The sequence below is a fragment of the Fukomys damarensis genome, unplaced genomic scaffold, assembly GCF_012274545.1.
Source record: "Fukomys damarensis isolate Sample0158 unplaced genomic scaffold, DMR_v1.0_HiC HiC_scaffold_16, whole genome shotgun sequence".
Lineage (NCBI taxonomy): Eukaryota > Metazoa > Chordata > Mammalia > Rodentia > Bathyergidae > Fukomys > Fukomys damarensis.
In genome coordinates this window covers 70,502,426-70,528,748 of record NW_022900928.1, presented here as the reverse complement: position 1 = coordinate 70,528,748, position 26,323 = coordinate 70,502,426, and the positions used below count along the sequence as shown (strand labels likewise).

Genomic DNA, 26,323 nt, shown 5'->3' with positions numbered 1-26,323 from the left:
GGAGAGGGAGAAGGGGAGGGGGAAAGAGAGGGAGATACGGCAGGCTTGAATAAATTAAAGTTTAAAAAGGGAGAATTCCACTAAACTCTACACTACAACTGTGTGCGATATTAAGAAATCAAAATATAAAGATAAAATTAGGTGTTTGTAGCCAAGCATGGCGGCACACACCAGTAATTTCAGCACCTGGGAGGCCGAGGTAGGAGTGTTGCCATGAGTTGGAGGCCAGCCTACATAGTGAAACCTGTTTCAAAAAGACAACAGCAACGAAAAATGATTATGTTTGTAGTTTCCTATACCTTTCCTTTATTTATTTATATATAATTACTTAACTATATTTAATTTATCCCATTTAATATAATTACTTATAATTAAGAAGTTTTCTTTTATTCCTGAGCCCTTTACACAATTATAAGCTTCTTGAAGGAAGAGACTGTTCTGCTTTCCTTGCTATTATCCTCATAAATTTGCCTCAAGAACAGAAAGCTGATAAATGTGTAAATAATGCATGGATAGATGAATTATTGAATTAATTAATGCATTCAGATGAGCTTCCCAGTAAATGTACGTGTCCCTCTAAAAAGTTAATCCATTCAGCTTACATTCATTGAAGGCCTATTTGGGGCTTATTTGGTGACAAGCATTGTAAAAATACAAAGGCACATATGAAAAATGTCCTTGCCTGGGGAGTTTACTGCTGAGTAGGAAAGAAGATGAGAAAATATACAAACACAACAAAGAATAATAATTATTTTAGAAATGTCCACATAGTATTATGTCCAAGAAAATGGGTAAAAGAGAAGGTCCTGCTGTTCTAGCAACACCACATACTGTATTTAGGCTGGCTCCTTGAAAATGGGGAAGAGATTTTTCCAAGCCAGGATGGTGAGGTGTTAAGTAGCATGAGCAACATTTTGTGGGTTGTGGATGGGAATATGCTTTCGTTCAAACCCTTCCAGCCCATTGTCCAGTGAGTGCTGTGTGTGGTTAGTGACTGGCACCCTTAGGATACGATGACTGCTGCTGAAGAGAGAGAAGCAAGCAAGAAGAAGGAGTGCTAGAGAACAAGGCCAGGGCCAAAGCCCAAAGAACCCCACGGCTGAGGGCTGAAGAATGAGACTCTGCTTGATCCTATAGGCAGTGGTGAGGCCACAAGAGCTTGTTAAATAGGGCACTGCTTTTCAGACTTTACCAAATGCTCCGAAGGCAGAGAAGTGTGCATATGAACCCCCAGGGATGGGACAACCTGCCACCAGTATGACATTTCTTTAAAATCTTGCTTTGCTTTAAAAATACATGTGAAGCTGTGTATGAAGTGGTGCAACCTATAATCCCAGCACTCTGGCAGGCTGAGTGTGAGGTCAGCCTGGGCAATGTAACAAGACCTCATCTCAAAAATTAAGTAAACAAATATTTAAATACATATGAATTCTGTGGATGACTTCATATGTATTTTTAAATATAGCATATTATTTAAATTACTTGACTACAGTAAAATGACAAAGAAGATAATGACTACATAATTGTTCTATAATTCTAGGTGATCCTGTCACATTCACTGCCCATGACTTCCAGGGATATGAGCATATGTTCCTGAGAAGGACAAAATAAAGAGAATATCCATTCTGTTCACTGATGTTTTCCTAGAGCATTAAATGGTACCAACACATAGCAAGTGCTCAATAAGTTTTTATTAAACAAATGAATCCTTATTAATGAATGAATTTTTGAATGTCTGTAATCCTAGCACTGTGGGAGGCTGAGGCAGGGGGAATGCAAGTTCAAACCCAGCCTGGGCAGCTTAGCAAGACCTTGTCTCAAAATAAAAAGTAAAAAAAAGGCTGAAGATGTAGCTCAGTGTGAAGGCTCTAGGTTCAATCCTCAGTAGCACAAAGGTAAAATAAATAAAAAGAAATATAATGATGGACATGAGATGATATGACAGATATTCTAAAAAGTGATGCGAGGCAGATGATCTTAGATTAATACAGAGGTATAACATAGGGAAGCAGGGATTTGGCCCTGCCAGCTGTAAGACACTCCTGCGTGCTGAATGAAATACATCCCAATCCCTTTTATCTCAATTCATTCATCTGTGATACACAGCCCACCTGGAGACTTAAGATGGTTGCAGTGATGAAAGAGCAGAAATAAATTTCTACCTGCCTCTGGATTAATGTCAAAGAATTGTAAATTAGTCAGCTGGAAAATTGTAGGTAAAAGCAGAGAGTCACTCTTACACTAAAAATAATAACCAAAAAAGAAAAACAGAGCTGTTCTCAGAGGACCCACTCCCATAGCGTTTATCTAGATTCCCTCTACCATACTGCCACTTAAACGAATCACTTTCTCCTCCTGCCAATTTTTTCTTTCCTTTGCAACCCAACTTGACCAACCAAGTCATTTCCAACCAAAAACTCAACACCCATGCTATCCTCTGACTTTGCAATCTCCCTTGACCTGTCACCCATCCTGCCCACTGAAAGACCATGACCTTTCAGACCATGAGTCATGTTTCCTGCTCTGATGTTCATCATTCATTGATTGCCATCTCCTCAGAACTCCTGTGGCCATAGAAATAGTGCCAATTTTGTGTTGTCTTATAGGTTTGTTAATTCTTTTACATGCCTCAGAACTATCGTGGATGCTCCTGAGTACAGGGAATACTAATCCTGTATTAATCCCACTCTATACCTTCCACAGAATTTGTGTACACTGCTGGAACATAATACACAGTCAAGTTGCACATTCACAGGCTGGTACAGAACTAGCAATCAGTGGAATCGCGTGTATGTCACAGAGCTCACCACCAGTTCCTCAGGCACAAAAATCATCAGGTCTGTGCTAGAGTTCTGCAAGTTCATGACCCCAGAAAGGTCAGAGCCTCACAGGAGGCCAATGTGAAATGCACAGAAAAGCTGATTCCAGGACTAAAAACCATAGTGGCTTTTAAAGACCACAGAGAAAATGAAAGATTTACACAAATATTTTCCCTAGGGAGACCTCTGTCTATAGAATGTTTTCAAGCTGCAAATGTAGCAAAAAAGATGAGGGTGGAGAAAGAGCTCAGCTAGGAAGAAGAGGGCTTCACTTTTACCACAAATGATGGCCCCACTCTGTCTGAGGATTTCTATACTTCTTTATGTGTTCTGAAAATCTTGATTCTTTTTCCCCAATCTGAACCAAAGTAATTAAATACAAGATGAGTGCTGAACACAAAAGAAAAGTAAGGAAAGGAAGAACTAAAGGAGGGAAGAAGAAAAAGAAAAAGAAAAGATATTTTTAAAAACCCCCACATATGTTTTCTCTTTGGGTTTCAGAGGTCAAAATTAGCAAAGTGACTGGCAATCCCCTCATTCTTGAGGAGACTTGGTTTCATGGAGAAGGGAGGCTTAATGGGAAACAGAAGCCTTTTCTCTTTTTCTGTTGTGTTGAGCAGACAGTGTTGCAAAGGAAATGCTTCCCAGCAGGACAGTTTCTACCCGGTAACCAACAAGAACTTCCTGAGCACAAGGACCAGCTGATCCATTTCCTGAAGGACTGCACTCTCTGGTATAAGGCTGGACAGCACTATCACAAGTTGCATGGTCACCAAAGGACCAAACCTGTAAAGGTGACTATGCTGAATAGGCAAAGTGGGAGAATAAAAGCGACAGATATAATAAAGTTCGCAGTTGTTCTCAAAAATGAAGAAGATTAAGTGTCTATAGCATTTAAGATAATACTTGCCCCTTTAAAATCACTTACTGGTATTGTAGGTATCATGATAGACTGAACGAACACAAGTGTTTTTCTTTGTTTCTACCCCAACACCTACTAAGATGAAAGTAAACGAGGGCCAGGGATTTAGCTCAGTGGTTCTGCCATCTGCCTCAAAAATGCAAGGACCTGAGTTTGATCCCTGGTACCAAACAAACAAAGAAACGACAAAGATGAAAGTAAAGGAGTAAAATGGATATAAATCCAGAAGACAGTATAATGGAAGAGAAAATAAAAGTGAGAGAGAAAAAATGTCAACAGATGTTTGGCTAATGAAGTCAGGCATGGTACTCCATGCCTGTAATCCCAGCACTCTGGAGGCTGAGGCAGGAACATCACCGTGGTTCCAAGCCCAGCTTGAACTACACAGTGAGTTCAAGCTCATCTGAACTACATAGCAAGAGTCTGTCTCGAAAAAGCCAAAACAAATGTTTGGCTAATGAGAATAGATGGAGAAGAGGTAACTAATTTGCCAAAACAGCAGTTGAAACCTCAGTGCTTATGGTGAATATGCCAATTTATTAAATGGTTTGAAGACTAGAAGGTAAATACGTACAGCAAAAGGTTAAGCTAAAGCATGGGGCTTAAAGCTGAAGAACTGAGTGAAAAATCTGGGTTTTTTTGTTTTTTGGAGGAGATGAAACAATTTTAATGTCCATTATTATGTTCTACAAAGAAAAAACTTTTTAAAGAGAAGTTAGGTATCAAAGTTTCTCCTTGTGTGCCTTCTACAGAGAAGGCCTGACTCCTCTGTCTTCCCAGGAGAAGAAAACTTTGCGGGGGAAAAAAAAGAAAACTTTGGGAAACTAGACTCAGTAGAGAGTCAGTTTGTAAACAGAGTCAGTGTCTGAGGACTTTTCACTGAGGCTGTTCTAATTGGTCATGAGTGGGACTCCCTTGACCCCAAAGCCCCCAGCTCAGACAGTGTTGGCGGCCATTACTCACCTCCCACTAACAGGCAGGGGACTTAAGAATTCTCTGTAGAAAAAGCCAAAAGACCCTGACAGTGACATCTGGAAACCCCACAATAAAACAGTATACAGAAAAACCAGCTGTTTCCATTTAGAGCAGTTTTTTTCTTTGTTTTTGTACCAGGGATTGAACTCAGGACCCTGTGCTTGCAAGGCAGGTGGCAGCTCCACTGAGCTAAATCCCCAGCCCTATTATTTAAAGCACTTTTAAACAGTTTTTAGCATCTCACACCTAACATGAGACATTTGGATAAATTAAGAAAGAAACAAATGCAAGGAATCCTATGGTTAATATTCTGAAAGACATAAAGGAGAATACATATCCTTAAAGAATAGGATGCTATAGGGCCAGGGATATAGCTCAGTGGCACCATGCCTGAGTTTAATCTCTGGTACCAAAAAAATAAATAAATACATAAATAAAAAGAATAGGATGTTATATAGGAGGAATAGATAATAGCAAAAACAATAATAGCAATACTTATTAAACACATATCCTGTATCATACATGTGCTAAAACTTTTTTTTTTTGTACTGGGGATCAAACTCAGGACCTTGTGCATGTGAGGCAGGCAATACAACCACTGAGCTAAATTCCCAGCACCTAACTTAATTCTTATACCTTAATCCTTAATTAGTATCCGTGAGTTGGACACACTTACTTCCCCATTTTATAGATGCGAAAACCAAGACACAGAAAGGATGAAGAATTTGCCAGAGGTTATACAAGTAGAAAGGAATGTGTATGGTTTATTAAAATTGCTGATTTCAGCAACTACCTTATATTGCCTCCCAAAAGATCCCTTAAGAAAATACTTGGTAAAACTCAATCCAATAACATGAAAGAAAAGATGGAAAAATCAAAGGGTCAACCCAGGAGTTTCAACATCTGAAAGATAGGTGTACAGAGAAGAGCAAATGGGAGGAATTATTTTTAAATAGTACAGTAACATTTCTTGACAAAATGAATATTGAGATTGAATGGCTTCAAAATAAATTATTTTTTAAAGACCTACACCAAAACCCATCATAGTAAAATTTTACAAGCCCAGAGATAAACACTCTAAAAATTTCCAGAGGAAAAAGCAGATGTCACATATAAAAGATTGGAATTAAAAATGGCATCAGACTTCTCACTAGGATCTCTGGGAGCTGGAGGCCAATAGAGTCCTCCTGGACATCCTCTTTCCTAACTATCTTCAGTTGTGCTGTCATGGCTGCCTCAATGTCCTGAATCAGTTCAAAACATTTACCTTTCATGGTCATATTGACTTTGGGAAAAGCCAGAAGTTGCACAGAGCCAGATCCAGTGAATAAGGTAGGAGAGGAACAGTAATATTTTTATGAGCCTGCCTTTCCATTGGATGGCACTCAGCAACAGTATTCACCATATATTTTTTTAATTAGTTGTTTTTCATCCCCCAAGCCCCACCCTGGTTACTGGGAATTGAACTCAAGACCTTGTGCTTGCCACGCAGGGGAGGTGCCACTGAACTAAAATCCCCAGCCCTCTATTCACCATATTTTGATCACAACTTGTAAAGACACTCAGGAAAGAAAACTTCCAAAACACCTTCAGAAAATGGCAAGAATGGGCCAGGGATTTAGCTCAGTGGTGCCACTGCCTGCCTCGTGAGTGCAAGGTCCTGAGTTTGATCCCTGGTACACCCCACCAAAAAAAGAAAAAGAAAGAGGGCCAGGGATTTGGCTTAATGGTTTTGCTGTCTGCCTCCCAAACGCAAAGGCCTGAATTCGATCCCAGTAAAAAAAAAAAAAAAAGAAAAGAAAAGAAAAGAAAAAGAAAGTGGCAATAATGATGGGATAAGTATATTCACAGTAGGGGGAGTTTCTTGTTTTTATTTTTACGAATATCAATGTCTTTTATTATAATAAATCTTTAAAAGTTAACTATTCACCATATATTTTGGGGTTTTTTGTGTTTTTTACTGGGAATCAAACTCAGGACCTTGCACTTACCAGGCAGGCACAGCACTGCTGAGCTACATCCCTGGCCCCATCATATATTTTGATCACATCTATATATCTTTTAGTTCTGTTTCAATGTTTGCCATATGCTTACATTACATTATTCAAAAAATTTAAGCCTATTTAAGAGATTCCAATAATTAACTAGATTGAGAAATCACTTACTTAGGTAATAAGATTCTTGTTCCTCAGTACCTTTTCACCATAATCATGAAGTATATCTGGTCGACAGGAAGGGATATCAGCCAGAACTGGTCTGCTGCTCTGATGAAAATGTAAAGATCATCTGGAAGTCAATTGCCTGACAAGACAAACCCAAGACTCATAGTTAGATCATTTGAATACACATATGGTTGAATGGATGAACAAATGAGCATGAAGCAGCCATTTGAGTCATCTGGGTATGGGTAAATGACAGGAAGAAAGGAAAGTTACGGGAAACTGTTTGGTGTTACAAATCCTCCCTTGCTGAGACGTGACATTTTCTGTGAGGATATACACTGGGTGTAGGAAGCCAAATCGCAATGTTGGATTTAGGCTTGCCACCTTAATGTGAGAAGCTGATGTCTGATTTAGCCAATTATCTGTATAACATCATTAAGTAGTACACAGACCAAGGTCTAGATTTTAACTGCCATTATCCTTCTCTAGAAGATAAGGAGCTCTGAGATTATCCTTGTGAATAGTGAGCTAGGTCTGATTATAGTCTGCTCACCCACTTGATAGAAGACGCATATTAGGATAGGGGAGTATTGTCCTGTGTTCAACCTGCAACACTGAAGAAAAGCCTTTAAGAACTTACCTAATACACTAGTTATTTTCAAGACATTTCAAAAGAGTCTGTTGACTGATATGATCCATCTAGTCAACTTTTCATGAATATATTAGTAAGAATATATTCTAAACATTCCTCCCAAATGATCACAGATAGTAGCTTTAGCCTCTTGGAGAAATACTACCACATTCTTTAATATTAGATACAAAGGCCATACAGGGAATTAACACCTTTCATAATCTACCTGCTGGAATCTTTGAAGATATTTCCCCATGAGGTATTACCCCATGTATTACCAGAGTGACATAATAGCATTATAGTTTATATCTTTTTTTGAGCATAGGTCTCTATATCAATTATTAGCTAGCTCTAAGATCTTAGGAAACTACTTGGCTTCTCTGAGGTTTAGGTTCTATTCTCTCAAATGAGTGAAAAAGGTAAAAAGAAAAATGAGTGAAAAACCTGCTTCACAGGGTTGTTCTGATTAAATGAAATTATATAAATTTATCTTTTTAAAGTCATAAAATGGATTCATAAACCCAAGGAGGTCCTAAAACAACAATAACAAAATCAGCAACAGTACCTATCCTCTCCAGAGTAGTGTTAATTGTGCTGTTAGTTATACAACTAGAAAGGAATGTATCAAATTTGAACTGTCATTTTTATCATCTACAAGATTTCTCTGTAAATAGAAAATGCAGTTACCTTGCTTCCTTTTCTCTCATGCCTCTTCTGTCCCTCACTAAAAAGAGTGACTGAAAAGAGATAAGATTAAATTTAAACCAGTCACTACCTCTTCATTATTAGCTTTTATATAAAGGTAGAGGAGAGATAAATACAAAGCTTATATTGAGGCTTTTTGTATCAGTGAATTTCAAATATAAACATAATTTTGATTCTTTATTAGATGGATCCCTAAAAATTGACTATTGCTTTCTCAGTTATAGTAAGTCTATTTTTAATTTTCATCTTTTGTTAAATCTCTGCTGAAGGTAATAAAAGACTTAGATTTTGAAAGCGCCTTAGCATTTAGAATGAGACAAAGGCTATAAATAGATATGTCAATGAAATAGGTTAGGGTGAGATCTACTTCTGAGTCTAAGAATCAAAGACATATATTCTGTCTGGTCTGTGTACTGGCATTGGCATGTGCGCAAGGGTCTCTGGAAAGGGCCATGTAAGTGCATGTCTCCATATAGGTGCATACATGAATACATGCATGGAACATGTATGAGCATATTATTGAGGACACAATTCCAAGGGCTGCTATATTTCCGACAGGCCTGGTCTTTGTGAACCAGGTCAATCTTCTTTTTCTGACAATTATTACTGGAGAAGTCAGAATAAAACTTTTTTCTCAGACAGTCAAAACTCTATCCTATAGAACACTGTAATGCTGAGTATCTGATTCTATTGCCCTTGTCCTTTCTACCACCAGATGCTGCCTGCACTGAGGTCAGTGTGGCAACGGACTGCCAATCATAGCCTGTGGATCGCTTTCACCTTTCATTTATAGCTGCTAAAATTTCAACCTATTCTTCAAAGTTGAGAGTAAATGCTTCCTTTTCTGTGAACTCATCCCATCCTCTTTGTAATTTTCCTCTTCTGACATCCTACAATACTTTCATACAATATTCATATTTGTTGGGCACTGCTTTACACTGGGATTGGTAAGTACCTGTTCTGTTTCATGAGACTGACGTATCTTCATACACAAAAGGCAGTGTCATTCATCTTTATAAGCCCAGCAGCTCCTAATATGGTAACCCGAGTGCTGCTCATATTTGTTGAACAAATGTGGACTCTTGGTTACTCCCCTCTGGATGCAACCATGTTGTTGATGTTCCTCTTAGTTTGTGGCAACTAAAAACAGAAGCACTGGGAATAAGGTGTTAGTTTAAGAAAATATTAAAAAAAGAAGTTAGTACCCCTGAACATTTTATGATATATAATAATAATACATTATATACTAACAGAATTGCTATGATTTTGGAATGCTTTTGCTTTGACTTGAGATTCTCAGTGATAATCAGAGAATATGAACAGTCTGATACATATAAGTTTTAATAGGAGACTGAAAAAAGAAAATTAAGATTATCTTTCTATGTATTTTCAAATTCTTTTTAAATAAATATGGCCTGATCTTAGAGAGAGAGAGAGAGACTGAGCTGAGGATGAGACAGTGTCCTAATGGAGTTCTATGTATTGTGCTCACTCGAGATTCCAGATTATGTACAGCCAGAGCACCCCGGGATTTTGTAATTGAGGATGAGATACTGGCCTAAACAAAGACTAAACTTCAAGACCGAAAGGACTCTGAGAGTTCTTTTACTGATTCCTTAGCCTCTTCTAACCACCTGAGGCAGTTTTTGTCCCTTCCTTCAGCTCTTATTGTGTAGCTGCCTGGAGTCAATACTTCACAGAATCAAAGCAATTCATTTTTTCATTAATAAGCTCTAGAAATACAGTAAGGCTTTGGTCTTATACAAAGAAAAAAATCTGTTTCAGTTGAAAAGAGATAAAACAGTGACCTTAAATTGTTGAAAGTTACTGAAATAGTGTATATTTCTATTTCCTGGACAAACCTCTCTCAAATACCTTGATTGTTTTCTAAGATTGCCATTTTCCAGGTGTGCCCTTGAAAATTAACTGCATAAAGTTAGAATTTAGCACATAACACCAAGTATCAACAATACGCATATCAAGTGTAAACTCTAAATAGTCTATAATTCTTTGTCAGTTATAATCCTCTATATGAAATACAAGGCGAGGCATTTGCTAACTTTCCCTAAGTAAATTCTGCCCCCTCGTGGCTTAAAATATCTATACGCTAGGAAAGAAATGCAGGGGCCACTCAGTTCCTTTCAGTTATTTCAGAGAAATCTTCCAACCATAAAACAGTACTCTATTTAAATTTTGTAAGAGCCCATTGTTGATGACAAAATATACTCACATATGTTAGTATACATGTGTATTTCATATTTTGCATTACATTCAACTAGTGTAGTGCCTGGAATATACTAAGAAATCAAATATTTCAGGTCGGGATTTAGCTCAGTGGCACTGCGCCTGCCTTGAAAGCACAAGGTCCTGAGTTTGATCCCAGGTACAAAAAAAAAAAAAATTGCCTAGTAAGAATATTGAGTTCAACATCCAACATCCTTTCACACCCCTGAAATAGCCTTAGATTAATGACCCCAGTAATGGAAAATTCACTAAGTAATATAGCTCATTCTCTTGTCAGACAGGACTGTTAGGAAGTCCATCAACATATTAAGCCCAAGCTGGAGATGTATCTCAGCGGTAAAGCACTTGTCCAAGAGGTTCAATCCTAGATGATGGGTGGGGGGAAGCACCCAAATAGCTTAAATCTTTAGTAAGAGAATCACATAAATGCAGAATTAGAAAAAAATATTAGAAAACCAGGCATGGTGGCTCACATCTGTAATCCTAACACTTGGGAAGCTGAGGCAGAGGATCACCATTAAGTTTGAGGCCAGCCTGGGCTATATATGAGTTCAAGACCAGCCTAAACTACATAGTGAGACCCTGTCTCACAAAAAAAAAAAAAAAAAAAAAAAAAAGCCTTTCGGCTGGAACCACCATCTTCCTGTAATTTGCCAAAGTGACAAACACAAAGGGAAAGAGGAGGGGAACCAGATATATGTTCTCTAGGCCAAAACATGGGTTGTTCCTTTGGCCACATACATGCAAATCTACAAAAAGGGTGATATTGTAGACATCAAGGAAATAGGTACTGTTCAAAAAGGAATGCCCACAAATGTTACCACGGCAAAACTGAAGAGTCTACAGTGTTACCCAGCATGCTGTTGGCATTGTTGTAAACAAGCAAGTTAAGGGCAAGATACTTGCCAAAGGGATTAATGTGTGTATTGAGCATATCAAACCCTCATAGAGTCGAGATAGCTTCCTGAAACATGTCAAGGAAAATGATCAGAAAAAGAAGGAAGCCAAAGAGAAAGGGACTTGGGCTCAGCTGAAGCACCAGCCTGCCCCACCCAGAGAAGCACACTTCACAAGAACCAATGGAAAGGAGCCTGAGTTGTTGGAAACTGTTCCCTATGAATTCACGGCATAAGCTGGGGGTATAGCTCTGCTGTGAAGCTCCAAATTAACAGCTGAGTGCCCTAAGCCCAACTTAAAAAATAAAATTCATCCTGTGTTGTAAGGATGGTTTTCTTAATTGAACAGGTGTGTGGTGCCTTTACCTCAGAGAAACAATATTTGGAGCAGATTCTCATTCTACCCAGTTAATTGTGTCAGGTCTTTACTCTTCAGTGTTTTCTCGCTGAAAGATGTGAGGTATTGAGCAAATGTATACCCAAATGGCCACATATTTATGAAATATTTATATTGGCTTGAAAACCCTCTAAATCACATTTGTGACAAGCTATATCAAAAAATTTTTTAAAATGTTCCCCATTAAGTTCATTGGTACATTTGAAGCAAACAATATTTATCAATCACTGGGATCTTATATCTTTACATAATATGTCTTGGTTCTTATTTTTTCCCCAGACCCCTTCCCTCCCTTGGCCCCCTTTACCCTTCCCCATTTACAAAGACTTTGTGTCCATTTTTTCCTTTTTTCACATTTTTTTATTTTCCCTTCTTTCTTCCCCTTCCCACTTCACCTCTACCCACTTTTTTCCTATTTCACACTTATCAATTAATACCATTTGAAACATTTACACTTAATTTTAAGATGTATCAAAATAAATGGAAGTCTATATGGGATTTCAGTTGAATAAACTGTTTAAAGCAAAAAAAAAAAAGGTATTCGAGATCTCCATTTCATTTTATGGTCATATCTATTATGCCATTTCAATCTAATTCTGCTGTCTGGAATAGTACTCAATAAATTTATGCTTGTTTTGTAGCCTTTCAAATGTTGGAAGGCAACTAACACACTGTCCTTTAGTCTTCCATCCTCCTAACTTATTCAGTTATAATTGTGTCAATTATTTTTCACATGATGTGTTTTTCAGACCTCAACATCTCCTAGTCACAATTCTCTAAATGCCAAGGTTTTTTGTTTAGTAATCTTTTTTTGGGGGGGGGTACTGGGAATTGAACTCAGGACCTGGCACTTGTGAGGCAGGCAGCGGAACCACTGAGCTAATTCCCCAGCCCTAAGTGCCAAATTTTTTATTAATGTCCCTCCATTTTAGCATCCAGAACTAAACACAGATGCTCTGGATATGCTAGAAGGCTTGGATAAAGTATAATGGAGCTGTTACTCTCCACATTTATAACACCAGATTTCTATGCATGCAGCCCCAGATTCAACTCTTTCAGTAGCCACATCAACGGTAGTGTTCAATAAAATTTTGATGGTCTCCCAGATCTTCCACGTTGTTCTGGCCTTGTGTCTAGCAGTACATTTCTGGAAGTGTTTTGTTTTTGTTTTTGGGTGTTGGGGATCCAGGGCCTTGTGCATGCTAAGTAAGAGCTTAGCCATTAAGCTGCAGCCCGGGCCTAGCTCTAACTTATAACATTTGTGTCTATTAAATTTTTTCTTACATTTGGCTCAGGATCCCAGCTAGCAAAGTAATCAAGTATATCCAAACAGATTAGCTCTACTACCTAGCTTTGTACATTTATATTTAATAAAAACAATCTCTATTTCCAACTTATTGATTTCAAAGTAAAGACAAGGGCCTTTGGTGTGAGAAAGAACATAGAATAAAAACTGAAGGTAGGCTCTGTTTACGGTGCCTCCCATGAGCCATGTGCCCTCAGTTGAGTGGCCTCAGTACTCTCTTCTTAAAACAGAGTTGAGCACACAAGCACAAGGCCCCGAGTTCGATTCCTAGTACCAGGGAAATAAAATAAATAAAACAGAGCTGAGCATGGCAGGTAGTCCATGCCCAAAATTCCAGCTGCTGTAGAAGCTGAATTAGGAAGATCTCAACTTTGAGGCCAGCCTGGGGAACTTAACAAGACTCTGTCTCAAAATAAAAAATAAATATAAAAGGCTAGGGATATAACTCAGTGATAAAGTGCCCCTGGGTCCAATCCCTAATTCTAAAGAAAAAAGAAAAATACAGGACTGATAACATTAGCTCACTGTGTAGTCATAGGCCTCACAAGAGAAAATGACTTGAATGAGTTAACAATTGTTAAGTTAATGTGAGGTATCATTAACCATCAGCTTCTCAAGTATTAGAAGGAAGGAGAGACTGTTACTATCATTATATTCCCTGCATCACCCATACCTGGAAGAGCTCAGTTTAATTCTTCAGTGTGGATAAACACATGCAAAGCACATATTAAAATAGTCTGTTGCAGAGGGAAAGGGAAGTGAGTAGAACATTTTTAATCATCTGTGTTTAATCTGAAAACTTACAGCTGGGGTTTGAACCCAGCCTGAGCAATTTAGCAATTTGGTGAGACCTTGTCTCAAAATAAAAAATGCCAGAGAAATAACTCAGTATGGAGGCCCTGAGTTAAACCCCCAGTACCAAGGTAGCAGGTGTGAGGGGGTACTAGGCATTTACCAGCTCATAGCAGATAGGGGTTTTCTCCTCTGAAGACCCTCATAGGGTTGCTGGCTGGACATACTCTGGGGTTGGGCTGAGTATGGGGCAAGGAAAGCAAAATGTACCATATAAAAATGGAGTTGTGCTGGTTCACAGTGAGGGAGCTTGAAGGAGCCTGACAGGAAGGTGCAGGTGGTCCCATTTGTTCGGAGGTCTCCCTCCACCTGCAATGCTATCTTTCTGCAAATTCTTTGTGCAAAAAAATGTCTATTTTCGTTGAATTACTGCCATCCCACTTACTCAGTGGTGTCTTCTTTAGTTGCTCTTGTCAAAATTGATCTTCCAGATAGTATGCCTAATTCTCTTAGTTACACTGATGATGTGGTTATGGAGAAGATTCTTTAGTTTCAAAAGATGCTTGATAAAACATGTACAAGTACAGTGTCATGCCGTGAGCAACATACTTTCAACTGAGAGAGCAAAAAGCATATCTATAAAGAAAGAGATAAGCCAGGCGTGGTGGCACACGCCTATAATCCCAGCACTCGGGAGGCTGAGGCAGGAGGATCACTGTGAGTTCGAGACCAGCCTGGGCTGCATAGTGAGTTCCAGGTCAGTATCAACTACATAGTGAGACCCTGTCTCCAAAAAAAAAAAAAAAAAATTACTGCCTCTGTAAGGGCCAGGGATTTAGCTCAGTGGTTCCGCCACCTGCCTCACAAGCACAAGGACCCGAGTTTGATCCTCGGTACCAAAAAAAAAAACAAAGAAAGTGATAAAGCAAATGTGGCCAAATATTAATAGCTGTCAAGCAAAATGACTTCCAAATATCTCACAGTCATCATTTGCCCCCATGATGTGTTTTCTAGTTTTCCTTGTCTTTGAAAACACAGAATATAAAATTAATAAATTACCATTTGTGGCGCATGTACTTTATACCATGTGTCCTATTAGTTACTTTACATACAACATATAAAATCCACATGATTTTTCAAGGGAAATATTTTTCACTTTCATTTTATAGAGAAGAATAAAGCTCACAGTGGTCAATGAATGAACTGGTCTTGCAGCTACTACATAAATCCATGTCTATCTGACTCTAAATCTCATTCTCTTTTTGTATGTCATGCTATCTCCTGAATTGTATACAGGCTTCCAGAAACAGTCTAGAAGTTTCATGTATGCATATATGTACTTATATATATATATATATATACCATGTTTCCCCAAAAGTAAGAACTAGTTGGAAAATAATCAGCATATCCTTGCCTTGCCTGCCTTGCAGAGTAGGCACCGAGCAAGACAATAGTGGTGGCCAGACAGGCAAAGATAGGCTGATGGGCTGCCATTTTTGATTTCTGGTTTTCAAGGCTGATTATTTTCTGGCTAGGTCTCATTTGTATATATATATATATACCATGTTTCCCCAAAAGTAAGAACTAGTTGGAAAATAATCAGCATATCCTTGCCTTGCCTGCCTTGCAGAGTAGGCACCGAGCAAGACAATAGTGGTGGCCAGACAGGCAAAGATAGGCTGATGGGCTGCCATTTTTGATTTCTGGTTTTCAAGGCTGATTATTTTCTGGCTAGGTCTCATTTGGGGGAAAAGAGATTTTTATATATAAAGTTTCTTAATCTATAAATGAAATTAATTACAAAATTTCCAAGGACCTGGTTGAGGTTCCTGCCTTGGTGAAGTCATTTATATTCACTGAGAGGCCCCTCCCTGCACTGCCATGTTTAATTCTGGATATCATATAAATAGAACTTGGCACTGTCAAAGCACAACACCCACCACTATGTTCCGGTCCTTCTGGGACATCAACCAAATCTGAGCCTTTGATTCCCTCTAGTGGCCTAACTCGGCAAGTTTTACAGTAGATTCTTCAGATTTATTTAGTGCATAGTGAGTGCCTACTGTGTGCACTAAATTAAAGCTGGATTATTTAGCATTGCCTCGGGGGTTGTGCTGTGGTTTCCTTGAGCAGTATTGTGCCCAGCAGGGGTGAAAGCCAGAGTTACAAGGTTAGCTCAATTCAATGAAAAGTGGCAAATTTCTGAGCCACTCTAGCTGTTTTATGGGGACTGAAAAAGGATGGGTTAGGACCAGGGAAGTAGCTCAGTGGTGCTGTACCTGCCTGGCAAGCACAAGGTTCTGAGTTTATTCCCTGGTACCAGGGGAAAAAAATAAAAAGGATGGGTTATTATATGGATTATTTCTGCTCCAAATGAGTTCTTAGGACCTTGGTCTGGCTCTTTTACCCCTGTGCCCTTAGTTTACCTGTTAGAGAAGCAACTGTCAACTGCATGGGCTAGATTTAAATATTAAATATTTATAGTTTATTTAAACCCATAGGATAAAACCAAAAAAATGAAAATATCAGATTAATTAATAGGAAATTATTGTGAAACATGAAGTAAAAGATTTAAAAATATTATTTGAATGGATGGTGGGGTTGATATAGGGTCTCACTATATAGTCTAGGCTGGCCTTGAATTCACTATGTAGCCCAGGTTGGCCTCAAACTTGTGGCAATCCTCCTGCCTCAGCCTCCCCAGTGCTGAGATTATAGGCATGTGCCATCATATCCAACCAAAGTATTATTTTTTGCTTGTTTGTTTTTTGTTTTGTTTTGTTACTGGGGATCGAAATTGGGTCCTGGTGCTTGCAAGGCAGGGAGCAGAACCACTGAGCTAAATCCCCAGCCCTAAAAGTATTATTTTTATATATTGGAGCAAATATGAGGCCAACATCTAAATTCCTCTTATGGTCTTACACTTTGCTTAACATTCATTCTAACAGGATTCAATGTTTGAGGTGTGCATGACAAAAAAATGACACAAAACAGAAGTTAAGATCATTAACATTTGGGCAGAAAAGTTGCCTGCAACTTTGAAATAGCCAATGGCTGATGGGTAGTATCTATAGTACCAAAATCCTGTATTTCCCTCTCTGGGAATTTAACCTGCAGGTTAGGGAAAAACTGTTCAAGAAGCAATTGACCCTTTAGGGTTAAGTTGTTAACTGATCCAATGTCTCATTGTATCAATTCATCCATCTTCAATACTGTAAATTTAACAGTCAATAAAACTAAGTACTAAGAGAGATTAACAGGAAAGAGGAGAGAAGGTGGGCTTGGAGTCTATCTTTAGTTCAGGCTACTCTAAGTGCCACAGACTGGGTGCTTTATAAACTACAGATTTGTTTTTCACAGTTCTGGCACTATAAGTCTAAGACCAAGGTGCTAGAGGGCCAGGATGTAACTCAGAGGTACAGTACTTGGCTAGCATGCACACAAAGGCCTGGGTTTGATCTCCAGCATGGAAGAAAACAAAACAACAAATACCAAAGTGCTGGTCAATTCAGTGTCTAATGAGGGCTTCCTCATTCATAAACAGCCATCTTGTCTCTGTGTCATCACGTAGTGGAAGAGTCCATGGAGCTCTACTAAGAGTACTGATCTCATTCATAAAAGTTTCACCTTGTGGCCTAATCATCTCCCAGAGGTCCCATCTTCAAATACAATCATATTAAGGGTTGCATCTCAACACATAAATGTAGGGAAAGGCATGACCACTCAGTCTATAGCAGGGTCTAAAGTTGAAAGAAGGGCTGGAGATTTAGCTCAGTGGTTCTGCCGCCTGCCTCGCAAGTACAAGGACCTGAGTTCAATCCCCGGTACCAAAAAAATAAATAAATAAAATAAAGTTGAAAGAAAAAGATGAAAGCTAGGGGTAAAGAAAGCCAAAAGCCAAGAGAAAAAAAAAAAAAAGAAAAGAAAGCCAAAAGTTGGAAGGGATACTATCTGTCCAAATGGGGTAATTCAGAATTTGGGTTTTTTGGTTTTTTTGGGTTTTTTTGTTTGTTTGTTTTTAAGGGATTTGGAGGAGGAGGGAGGGAGGGAGGCTGGAAAGAAGGAGAAGGGGACTAAAAAATAACTGAGCTGTAATATGTACATGTGCCCACCCCCCAAGATGACTATAAACTGCATGTACTGCAAACATGTACTAATTTTAAAAGAACATATGAAGGTGATCTAGGAGTCTGTCCTGGTGAACATGAGCTCCAGAGCAAAGGCCAGGAGGATTCACCAGAGCTACCCTGGGGCCACTTGACTTGGACTTCCCAGAATTTTGTTTTGAATAGAAAGATTTGTTTCATATTTTAAACCCACAAGACAGAATGGAAACAGAAGCTCCAGTGATAAAACTATGTGTGTCCCAGTGGCTAAAGGGGAAGTGGGAAGGGGCAGGGAAAGGAAACAAATGAAAAGAAAAAAACATGAAAAAATGAAAAAAAGGAAACAAAGACTTTGTAAATAGGGGAGGGTGAATCACAGTGAAGGGAGGGCAGGAATATGGAGAAAAAACAAGAACCAAGATACATCATGTAAAGGTACAAGATCCCAATGATAAATATAACTGTATTGTTTGCTTTAAATGTACCAATAAACTTAATGAAGAAAACAAAACAAAACAAAACTATGTGTGTCCCTAAATGAAAGAGAAACTAGGCCAGGGATGCAGCTCAGTGGTGCCACCACCTGCCTGGCAAGTGCAAGGTCCTGAGTTTGATCCCCAGGACCAAAAAAAAAGGAACTCTCTGTAGGAGCTCTTTTTTCCCCAGAGGCATTCTTGCATTACAAGGTCTGTCTTTAAGAGAGCTGTAATAAGGAGTGACCCTGGAAACATAACCTTATACTGGGGCCAGTTTTGGGAGGGAATGCCAATTTCTGTCTTCCCTTGTCCCACAGATAGTGTTTCTGCGGAATTAACAAGGAAAATACAGGGACTTGACAGAGTTTACCCAGGCACAACCGATGGAAAAGGACTATTTCCAAGAGTCTTGTGACACAAGAGAAGTGAAAAATAAAGAAATAAAGCAATGTATAGGGTGCTGTAACTTTCTGTAACACAACTGAGGGTAGAAACAATTTTAGGAGTTGTGTAGCTATCTGTGCTACAAAGGGAGACACTGTGGCCAAGAAAAGGGTTCAGTTATTCCTGAATATCACAATAGATTTAAATCCAAACTCAGAATCCACCCCTCCCATTTAAATAAAATATTCCATGCTCCTATTTTCCTAATTACTGGGAATACAATTGCCATCCTACCAGTTGAGTAGGCTTGAAAACAATCTTAACTTTTGAATCATTTCTTTATCTTCTTAGATCCAGTAAGTTGCTTTGTTCTATAGTTTTGACCTCCATGTTACTTCTCAAAAATGTCCTTTTTCATTTGTTTTTTTTGGTACCAGGGATCAAACTCAGGACCTTGCACTTGTGAAGGAGGTGTGGTGCCACCGAGCTAAATCCCCGGGTGTCCTTTGTTTTTTACACCTTTACCAGTTAGCCTCAGTTACACATCTAGAAAAATTTTAAAGCCTATTCAAAAATGCATGTCTCGCCAGGTGTGGTGGCACACACCTATAATCCCAGCACTCAGGAGGCTGAGGCAGGAGGATCACTGAGTTCAAGACCAGCCTGGGCTACATAGTGAGTTCCAGGTCAGTCTCAACTACATAGTGAGACCCTGCCTCAAAAAAACTACCAAAAAAAAAAAAAATGCATGTCTCAGTAGCTTCCCTTTTCCTATGTATTCTTACACACAATTCTTAAACCTCTAGTCCTCAGAGAGGAAAGCCAGGGATTCAGTCACTGTGCCCACTGGGACAAGCAAGCAAACTGCCCTACTACCTTCCCAGCCTAATGTGTTAACGACTTTTAACATTTCTTCTTCACACCAGCCAATTTATTACAGTTCATTGGCTGGGCATGTTTGTATCCTGTGCCTTCATTCCCATTATTTTTCCTCTCCAGTCTCAATAACTTTCCTTATCCTCTATTTCTATACATGAACTCCACTTTCTGATGCCCATATAAAAAGCTTTCTCTTCTTTTTCTTCTTGCTAAACATTATACTACATGACTGATATACAATTAAAAATATGTGTGTGTGTGTGTGTGTGTGTGTGTGTGTGTATCCAGAATTAAACTCAGGACCTTGCACTTGCCAGGCAGGTGTGGTGCCACTAAGCTAAATTCCCAGCCCAGTATTTCTAATATTTACAAAACCTTTGAAAGAGTTAAGCTTTTTCTACAGCCTATAATTGAGTTTTGCTTTTGTTTTGTTTTTGTTGTTGTTGTTTGAGATAGGGTCTCACTTTGTAGTTGAGACTGACCTGGAACTCACTATGTAGCCCAGGCTGGTCTCGAACTCACAATGATCCTCCTGTCTCAGCCTCCCGACTGCTTGGATTAAATGTGTGCACCACCATGCCCAGCTGTAAAGCCTATATATAACTAATTGCCTATAATTTCTCTCTTCTCGAAATTTGCATGGTCCTTTGATCATAAATAATTTCCCTTTATATTGCAATATTTGTTGTGTCATCTTTTTATCCTAAGTTCATGCTATTGGACAGTCACAATTGTGGATTTAAAAGAGCTCATTGGTAAAAGAAAACTAACTATACAGGTTTAATGTTTTCTCTAGCTTCAAATGGCTTTGATTCTATAACTTCAAGAACAGGGCTTACTGGGCAACGTAGTATGGTTTCCTTAAGCATCATCTTTCTGGAAGCCTCTGCTAGAAGAGATGCCCACAGGAATATCCCATAATTATTGTTGTGGTATCTGTTCAATATGTATTGCCGTTCAATTTCTGCACTGCTCATCATACATATGTCTCCTCCAGTTTCCTACTGTGTTGGAACCCTGGCAACTCACACTGAGATCAAGAGAGTGGCAGAGGAAAAGGTCACTTTGCCCTGTCACCATCAACTGGGGCTCCCTGAAACAGACACCCTGGATATCGAATGGCTGCTAACTGATAATGAAGGGGGACAAAAAGAGGTAAGTATATACCTGCCCAGAGTAACCCCTCTTTCTTGTCCTCCTACATTTGCTTTCCTCAGTCTCCCAGTCTTTCACAATGGGTCTAAAATAGCTAGAACTTTTTTTTCATCTGGCTTATACTTGAAAGACTTTAGCTCTAGATATAAAACTACAGGGGGGCTGGGTTGTTGGGATAAGGCATTATGTTCTTTGGGTAAACTAGAGCTACTAGAAAGCTGTTTGGTGCTGGCCTGGGAAGTAAACTTGCATAATTAGCATCTTTAGACTAAGATACAGCAGTTCAATCCCCTAGTCTCGTGGACAGAACCTGAAGCCTATAGGAGGCCAGCTCTTCCTTATCTTATACCATCACCATCTGGTTTGCACAAAGTAATAACTTTCAGGCTATAAGATTATATAATATGACAAGCCAGGCACAGTGGCACATGCTTATAAACCCAGCTACTTGAAAGGCTAAGGCAAGAAGATAGCAACTTCAAGGCCAGCCTGGACAACACAGCAAGTCTCATAATTTAAAAAGAGCTGGGGATGTGGCTCAGGTACAGAATTTACTTAGCAAACATGAAACCCTGGGTTTAATCCCTAGTACCAAACATATATATGTGTGTATGTATGTATGTATGTATATATAGAGATCTCTCTCTCTCTCTCTCTCTATGTATATATATATATATATATATATATATATATATATGTAGGTATATGAGGCAGAAGAGGAGGTACAGTACACAAAAGAAAATATCACACACAAATATATCTGGCCAGCAAAGGAACTGATACTGGTTCTGGAGCTGGAAAATAAAAGAGCTCAGTGCTCAGGTTAGGTAAAGCCAAGAGGGCCACTGGCTTCATGTGCTTCTCGATCTGCCTCCTGAGGATCCAGTGGCCTGCTTGTCACTACAGAATGGCAAGTTACCTCCCTTTATTATCTCTCTGCCTTGTCTTCATGAAGCTATGACAGCTTCCTCAATCAGGTCTGCTACCATAACTCTTCTCACTTCTTTTCCTCACTGACTTATTTTGTTGCTATTGTTCAAAAACATTTTTGTTTAAAATTTTGGGATTAAAAAAAAACCCTGTAACTTAAGGAAGCTTTTAAATTTTCCTTCCTTTTACCAGAGAGCTTTACTTATTTTCATGCTAAAAAAGTGAAAAGGTGCCCTCTCTTCTCTGTCTCAACCACTAATATAAGATGGTTTATGCTGGGAGAAACTAAGGTTTTCACTAAAAATACAGTTCAAGCTCACTGTTGGAGTTTAACCTGCTTAAATAGCTGTCTACATCACCTTCACACTTTGATACTGCTTGTCATTTTGTTCTCATAGTGCACTATCCTAAAATAATCTGTTCTCTTTAAGGCAAGGTCACCTTAACCTGAACATGTCTATTCCAACAACTTCTTGATCAATCTTAGACCATGATATTCTCATCTCTGAATGAATAAGAGCTCACATTGCTGTAATAAAAATCCAATAAAAAACTGATAGTTGGGCATCATAATATATGCCTATAAACCCAGCATTCTGGGAGACTTAAGCAGGAGGATGACAAATTTAAACACAGTCTGGGCAATTTAGTGACTTGGTGAGACCTTGCCTCAAAATAAACAAACAAACAAACAAACAAACAAATAAATAAATAAAATTTAAAAAGGGCCAAGGATGTAGCTTAGTGTGAAGGCCCTGGGTTCAATCCCCAGTACCAGAGAGAGATGGGGTAAGGGGCTCTTCTTTTTATTTTATTTTATTTATTTATTTATTCTTGTTTTGAGACAGGGTCTCACTATGTAGTTAAGACTGACCTGGAACTCACTATGTAGCCCAGGCTAGTCTCGAACTCACAGAAATCCTCCTTCCTCAGCCTCCTGAGTGCTGGGATTATAGGTGTGCCTCACCATGCCCCTTCTTTTTTAAATTAATTTGTTGTTTTTTTGTTTTGTTTTGTTTTTTGAGCTAGAGTCCCACTGTGTAGTTGAGACTGGCCTTGAACTCACTATGTAGCCCCAGGCTGAATGTGAACTCACAGCAATCCTCCTGTCTCAGCCTGTTGAGTGCAGGGATTACAGGTGTGCGCCACCACTCCCAGGTAAAGACTCCTTTGACCATATCTGAATCAGGATCCTGAGTTCTTTCTAACTAGGCCTGATTTTGGATTTCCTTATAGAATCTATGTTGATCAAGAATCTTGGTTTAAAAAAAAAAAAATAGAATCCTGCTAAGTGAGTTCAGTGGAAGTTCTTCACCCTTGTATAGAACACCATTAATAGTTCATCACTCTAGTCTGCTTTCAATAACAATCCTATCAAGCCATTTGAGCCATAAACTCGCTTACCCCTCAGGTTTCTTCTTAGCAATTTCCCATTTACTCAACTCTACTCTGCCCCTGGGTTACAGACCTCCACTTGTCCTTACTGGAGTCAGAGTTGAATCTGATCTCTCTTTTCCACCGTAAGACCCCAATGCAGTGGTACCTATACCTATCACCATTGCCTCTCTCTGAATAAAATCTGCCTTGTCATCTTTAACAAGTATCACTGAATAATTCCCTCTTTAACGACTTCACAGGTCTAATGTTAACCAATGTTTTCATTTGAACTAAAGAAAAACAAGTTTCTTGGTTTTTTTGGTCAAGTGAATGCAAGACCAAGGAAGTTTAGGTTGATTTAAAAAGCCCTTAGGGCCAGGGGTTTAGCTCAGTGGTTCTGTCACCTGCCTCACAAGTGCAAGGACCCAAGTACAATCCCCGGTAACAAAAAAAAAAAAAATTATTTTTAAAAAGCCCCAATTCCCTCCAGGCATGGTGGCACCTATAACCCCAGCACCCCAGGAGTTTACTATAGGCTCCATAGTAAGTTCAAGACCAGCCTGAACTACGTAGTGAGACTGTCCCAATTTCCTACTTATCATCAGTTGATAATTTAAGATAAGGATGATCGTTTATCCATTCATTCAGGTTGCACAAATTTATTTAGTGCTTATTGTATGCCATGCTAGGTACCAAGAAGTCCCTTGCCTTCTAAGAGCTTACACTAAAAAGATATTCAATAACTTAGAAGGAAGGGAAGAAAATTAGCTGCATGCCAGATACAATTATATTTAGCATATATTATCTTGTTTTATTTAATCCTCATGACTAGGATTATTAGGCCCATTTAACAAGTTACATACACATATACAAGTGCTCACACCTACCCAGACAGACAGACAGACACACACACACACACACACACACAAATTAAGATCATCTGTTTTTACATGGATGAGCATAGTATGATACTTTTATCAGAGGATGAGTTCTGGGGAAATCCTTTCAAGGTTTTCAGTATCCTGAACAAAGAATTCGACAAGACACACAGAAAAAGTAGCAGGATGTACATTTATCAAAGTGGAAAAGTACTACAATCTGCAGAGTGCAAGCAGGCTGGTGAACAGACTCACAGCACCCCCTACGATAAAGGAAAGGGATCTTTTGTATCCAGAAGTCCTGGATTGGCTTCCTTTCCTGCAAGTAAGGCATTGGGACAATTGTTCTATCAAAAACTACATGGGGGGTGCTAGGGATTTAGCTCAGTGGTGCCACTGCCTGCCTTGAAAATGCCAGGTCCCAAGTTCAATCCCTGGTACCAAAAAAAGAAAAAACCCAAAAAGACTTATACAACCTGGTGTCAGATTTAAACTGCCCTGTGGTAAGACTCACTTGGCTTCCCACCAGATGTAAATGAAGAATTGAAAATAATGCTTTACTCACTGGTCCATGTACAATGCTCAGGAGCCACAGAGACATCTTGGAACCTGTGTTCTGTACATGTCCCTGGGTATGACATGCACTACTCCCCTGTTTGACAGGTTTTCCCCAGGCCTAATCTCCACCCTCAATACACTTGTGAGATGCTAGGTGGTAGCAGCTACAAAATGTAGTTCTCAGTCAGCCACATGGTCCTGAGGGGCGATAACCAAGACTCTATAATGCACAGTCTTGCTAAGATAGTGTCCAGTGGGTTAGGGCATTAAATGCTTTCTGACTTTCAATGTTTTCAACTTATAGTTATTGGGAGGTAACCCCAGTATAAGTGGAAGAGCATCTGCAGAGCACTACTGCTTAAACTCTCATGTTTGCCACTGAGTTCTGAAATGATCTCTTGCAGTACCTTTTGTAGAAAGCAGCACTAGGGATTAAACCCAGGGCCCTATGTGTACCAAGCACTATAGCACTGAGCCATAGCCGCATGCTCTGAAACTGTCTTTTTTTTTTTTTTGGAGACAGGGTTTGGGTATTCCAGACTGGCCTTAACTATGTAGTCTAAACTAGTCTTGAACTCACAGCAATCTTCCTGCTTCAGCCTGCTGAGTGCTGGGATTACAGCCATATGCCACTAAGCCAGTTTGAAATTGTCTCCTTATACATTTATTTCTTCAACTGCCTTCTTTGCTGCAGGGAGTATGCATAGTGCACTTCCAATAACTATTTATTAAATTTAGTTCACTGATTTTTTTTTAATCTCTTTAAAGTTCTAATGGTACAGAACCAAACTTTTTCCTGTAATAGGATATTTGCAAAATTAGTTCTGTATGGAATAATTTTCCAGATGATTCCATATAGTTCTCAGAACAGGACTGCAGAGATCTCATTACCTTAATCAGGATGGTGTGCAATTTAAAACTTAACAACTAGTCAAGGATTTAGCTCAGTGGTGCCGCCGCCTGCCTTGCAAGTGCAAGGTGCCAAGTTAGATCCCTGGTACCAAAAAACAAAACAAAAAACTTAACAGCTAGAATTTTCCATTTAAAATTTTTGGACGGGGAAGAGAGGGGCAAGAGGATGTAAAAGGAATTAAGATGTGCTATGTATATGTACCAACTCCCTAAGATGAACATAATCATTAAGTACTGTAAACATGTATTAGTAAAAATTAAAAATTTAAAATATGTATTTTGGGGACAGCCTTTGCTGGTGGATAACTGAAATCTCAGAAACTAAAACTAAGGGTAAGAGCAGATTACTATATAAAGGAAGACCCACTGACCAAGAGTAACTGGAAGAGCAGAGCAGTTAAGGATAGCCTCTTGTAAGAAAGCACAACTGATCTAAGTCCTGATAGAAGAAACCACCCTGAAGAAATTGCAAGAGCATACACATAAAGGGAAATCACAAGCAGCTAGCAAAGGTGGAGTATAAAATGTGAGCCAGCAGAGGCTGCAGGACCAGAATGTAAAATTTGTTGTATGCCATAGAAGTGAGCTCAGAATTATTCCTATAATGTCACAGAGTTCTTGAAGGATTTTAAGAGTTACAGAGGACATATTTGCATTTTGGGGCAATCACTTTGACACTGGCACATTGATTTGGTGGGGGGTGTTGAGACAGGGTTTTGCTGTGTAGCTCAGGCTGGCCTCAAACTCTTGGTTATCCTCCTGCCTCAGCTTCCCTAGTGTTGGGATTACAGGCATGCATCACCACACCTGATTTGGCAG

General features: G+C 39.1%; 1 protein-coding gene across 2 annotated transcripts in view; it reads left to right on the top strand.

The window, feature by feature from the left end:
* Positions 1–26,323, top strand: part of Clmp (CXADR like membrane protein) — a 101,983-nt gene that overhangs the window by 60,988 nt on the left and 14,672 nt on the right. Inside the window, exon 2 of one of the 2 annotated variants that reach the window (XM_019206635.2) lies at positions 20,692–20,849. In XM_019206635.2, the coding sequence (XP_019062180.1) occupies positions 20,692–20,849 (158 nt within the window). Of the gene's footprint in view, positions 1–20,607; positions 20,850–26,323 lie in introns of those variants that run through there. The other variant, XM_010618046.3, reaches the window with a different exon arrangement.